Source organism: Lycium barbarum, chromosome 5, assembly GCF_019175385.1.
Source record: "Lycium barbarum isolate Lr01 chromosome 5, ASM1917538v2, whole genome shotgun sequence".
In the NCBI taxonomy this organism is placed as follows: domain Eukaryota; kingdom Viridiplantae; phylum Streptophyta; class Magnoliopsida; order Solanales; family Solanaceae; genus Lycium; species Lycium barbarum.
Genome location: NC_083341.1, coordinates 46,488,835 through 46,493,397, shown reverse-complemented (window position 1 = coordinate 46,493,397; position 4,563 = coordinate 46,488,835). Strand labels below are relative to the sequence as shown.

The window sequence follows — 4,563 nt, the reverse complement described above, 5'->3', positions numbered from 1 at the left end:
TTCTTTAAAATCATACATATATGTCATTTGCTCGTTTCATAAGGGTCATGCCAAAAGAAAGAAAGGTTAGGCTTTACATACCTCGCCGCCTCCTAAGCTAATCCCAACTCAAGTCTCGGGCTCCCCAAGATCTACAATAACGTTATTAATTACCAAACGTTAGCTACAAGTACTTAGAAATTCAATTCTAACTAGCACTTGTCTACAGAAATTTCGGCAGCATCTCCCCTGTAAATACAACAACCCCGAGAATTCAACTCGGCCAAATTTATCAACAACCATACCAACAATCATTTCAACAATACCAACAATCAATTTGGAACATATTCTAACATTAGTAACCCGCACAACATTCAAAACAATCCCACCAACTCCGCTCCACCCAATACTATACAAATGCAACAAAAGCCACAACAATACATTTTCTTCCTCTAAATTCATAACTACAACAACAATTCACACTTTAGCAACTTCACTTCTCACAATTACATAAAATCATATTAAAATCACATTAATTCCTACAACAACTCACAACAAATTTCAATGCCGACTTGAACCATTAAACCTTCATTTACATCATAAAGGCCACAACAACACAACTAACATGCTAAATAAAATTAATTTATCTTTCCTCCGCCATACAACACCACACGGCCACCATTCTACACACACACCCACACGGCCCACACACAACACATATTATTTCCATGATTTTCATTCATTTCTACATACTACAACATACATAAACCTTCCATAACATATAAAAGAATAGGAATTCTTACCTTTTTCCTTAATTTTTCCACTTGACTAGAATTTGGACTTGCAACAAAGAGTAGCTTTCTTGCTTCAACAATTATACCACGTTGATGAGGACCTTTGAATTAGTAGGAATACTAGAAAAATATATTTTTTGGATCAGGCTTCAAAAATTTTCTTCTTTCTTTTTCTCTTGGCCGAAAGGCCCTTTCTCTCTTGATCTCACTTTCTTTTTCTTGAATGTTCTTGAAATGAGGTGATAAATAATGAGCCAACCTTTTTATTCTAGAGTTAAATTCCCAAGTGGGCCTTGGCCGGCCACACTTGGGCCTATTTCGTTTTTTATTCCAAGCCCAATTATTCATGACTAATTTTTTGTAATTCATGAAGCTATTTTCCAAATTTTCAATTTTGCCCTTAGCCTTCCTCAATATTGCCGCATCAATATTTTCATGAACAACTTATGTATTAAATAAGATCAAAAATATTGCCTTATCTCTTACTAGTCACAATTATCTCAAATTATCCAAATGTACAAATTATGGGATATAACAAGGGGCATTATTGAGAATGTGCTGTTGGCACAAGAAATAGTGACAGACATCAGAAAAAGGGGAAAACTAGCAAATGGAGTGATCAAATTAGACATGGCAAAAGCCTATGATAGAGTATCTTGGTCATATTTGATAAAGGTACTTAGCAGAATGGGATTTGCTAGTCAATTTATTGACATGATTTGGAGGTTGATTGCAAATAACTGGTATTCCATCCTCTTCAATGGTCAGGCCAAAGGATTTTTTTCATTCAACTAGGGGTGTTAAACAAGGTGATCCACTTTCACCTGCATTGTTTATTTTATCAGCAGAGGTGTTATGACAATGCTGAGTATGTGGGCTATGGCATGCCTAAATGAAGTCAAAATATCAATCATATGGCATATGCAGATGATACTATAATATTTGCATCTGCAGAAGGAGAGTCATTGAAGAGAATCATGAAGATACTGCAGGAGTATGAGGCAATCGCTGGTCAACTGATCAATAAAGGCAAGAGTGCCTTTTATATGCATGACAAGATTTCTGGTGCACTATCTCAGCAGGTGGAGCAGATTACTGGCTTTAAAAGGGATCAATTTCCATTAACATACTTGGGATGTCCTATATTTCATTCAAGAAGGAAAAAGGGATACTACAATGATCTTATCAAGAAGGTGAAAAACAAGCTGCAAAATTGGAAAGGCAAGCTGCTCTCCTTTGGTGGAAAAGCAGTTCTTATCAATAGTGTGCTTCAGAGTATTCCAATATATATGCTATCAGCTGTTGTTCCCACAAAATACACCATTAATGAGCTTCATAAAATCTTTGCAAGGTTTTACTGGAGTACTAAGGAAGAAGGTAAAAGCAGGCACTGGTCCTCTTGGGACAAGATTTGTTTGCCAAAAGAAGAAGGAGGATTAGGATTCAGATCTCTAGATGATGTGTCTAAGGCGCTTTTTGCCAAACTATGGTGGAAATTTAGAACATCAAATACATTATGGTCAGCCTTTATGTGGAATAAATATTGCAAGAAGAACAAGCCTACAGAAGTACAGTAGAAAGGTGGATCACAAGTGTGGAAAAGAATGCTAGAGGCAAGAGACCAGGTGGATCATCAGATATGGTGGGAACCTAAAAATAGAGCATATGATGTATGGGAAGATAATTGGACTAAACTTGGTCCACTCAAACAGGTAATACCACCAGATTTTCGGATTGGACACTAGCATTGAGGAAGTATCACACTTTATGAATGCAGATGGCTGGGATGCACAGAAATTTCATGCCAAACTGCCAAGTAATGTGTGTGATCATATCCTACAACAATTGAGCATAGTGGAGCATTAAGAGGAGAAAGATAAAGCATGGTGGATGGCTAGCACTACATGAGACTTCACTGTAGGGAGTTCTTGGAATATGCTCAGGAGAAAGGCTCAAACAGCAGATAACTTTTCAAAGTTGTGGCACAAAGGAGTTCCATTCAAAATATCATTCTTCCTTTGGAGGTTGTGGAAGTTCAAATTACCAGTGGATGATCTACTAAAGAGAATGAACATAAGTATTGTATCTAGATGTAGATGTTATTTGAATTCTCAGCAGGAGGAGACAATTCAACATCTATTCCTTACAGGTGAGTTTGCAGCAGAAATTTGGCAGCATTACAATGCAGCTGTGGGGATAGTTGTGCCAAGGATCCAGATTCATCAGAAAATAGTACAATGGTGGTATATGCATGCTCCTACAAAACTCAAAGCAGTCATGCAGGCTGCACCAACATTCATATGCTAGCAACTATGGAAGAGGAGAAATACTATCATGCATGGGGGTAAGATGAATAAACTAAAGGTCATACATGGGATCAACTATAATCTGCAGCAACTGGTGAAGACATTATATCCTTGGTTGAGACAAGTTGCACATGAATGGCCTCAACTGGTGAAATACTTGGAGGATTACAGGCCTAGAATAGCATATAAGATGGTGCAATGGCAATTTCCTGATGCTAGCTGGTTCAGGTGCAATACAGATAGGGCCTCTAGGGGTAATCCATGATTGAGTTCAGCTGCATTCTGCATTAGAGATGAGATTGGAAACCTGATATATGCTGGGGCAAGAAGAATAGCTGATACAACTAACATCACAGCAGAATCTGTAGTTATATTGGATGGAATTGAATACTGTATTAAAAATGATCTGGTTCCTGTAACGATTGAATCAGATTCTCTGTCCATGATAAACATTATTCAAGGGAGATGGGAGATCCCATGGAAGATTAGTATGGAAGTTAATAAGATCAACTTTTAGAGGAATAAGGGCCAAGTGCAGTTTGCTCATATCCTTAGGGAAGGCAATGCACTTGCTAATTTTTTAGCTAACCTGGTTTTTGATTTTACAGGTACAATTAACTTTCAGTCTTTTGCTGAATTGCCAACAGGTGCAAAGAAGATTCTCAATGCTGATAAAATGATGCTGCCTAATTTCAGAACAAAGATATACAGAAATAGAGAACCAGACGGATCACATGCAGCTGATCATGCAAAAAAGTGAAGACACAAGTTGGAGTTACACAAACAAAAGACTCATGATAACAGCTTCATAGGATTGTTGTAGTCCTAGTTGGATGACTAAGGTTATCTTTGTTAGTGTGTGGTATTAACAGGAATGTTCATCCTACTAACAGGATTTCTTTAGTTACCTAGTCCAGTTACATACATTCCACATGACTGATTGTGTAAACTTGATTATAAGTACAACATAAGGTCAGCATAAAGACAGCATAAGGACAGTAACTAGGAGGAACTTCATACTACACTGCTTCTTGAAGGATCTTCAGTGAGATTTGATACCATAGCACCAGGTGAGAGCTTGTGGTGACTGATAATGGCATCAATCCAAAGAAGGAGTGTTCTTGTTTGCAGTTTTTCATTGTTACACTTGGCTGCTCAAACAAGGACTAGGCTTTTCTTTCATTTCCTAGGATAGAGTAGTATAGATTTTCTTTTTTCCTTCATTTCTTTCCATTATATTTCTCTTTTTTCTGTAACTACTATTATTCATTTTAATAAATTCCATCAGCATCAGGCTGATTGGCTTTGAATAAAAAAAAATTGTGTCGTGAGCTACTAGGGCCAGTGCTGACTAATGGAGCAATTATCTGTGTTGGGCCAGTTTAAAAGTTTAGTACTAAGGAAGGTTAATCAGGTGTTTCACCTAATGTTGGACTAAGGTTGGGATCCTTGTATTCATTGTGTAAAAAAATTTGCTAGATTCC

At 37.3% G+C, this 4,563-nt stretch overlaps 1 protein-coding gene across 1 annotated transcript; it reads left to right on the top strand.

The window, feature by feature from the left end:
* The first annotated feature begins 1,286 nt into the window (after nt 1-1,286).
* Nucleotides 1,287-2,350, top strand: LOC132639388 (uncharacterized). Its single transcript, XM_060355838.1, has 2 exons — nt 1,287-1,536; nt 1,728-2,350. Exons 1-2 carry the CDS (start codon nt 1,287-1,289, stop codon nt 2,348-2,350), a joined length of 873 nt encoding a protein of 290 aa, XP_060211821.1.
* The last annotated feature ends 2,213 nt before the right edge of the window (nt 2,351-4,563 follow it).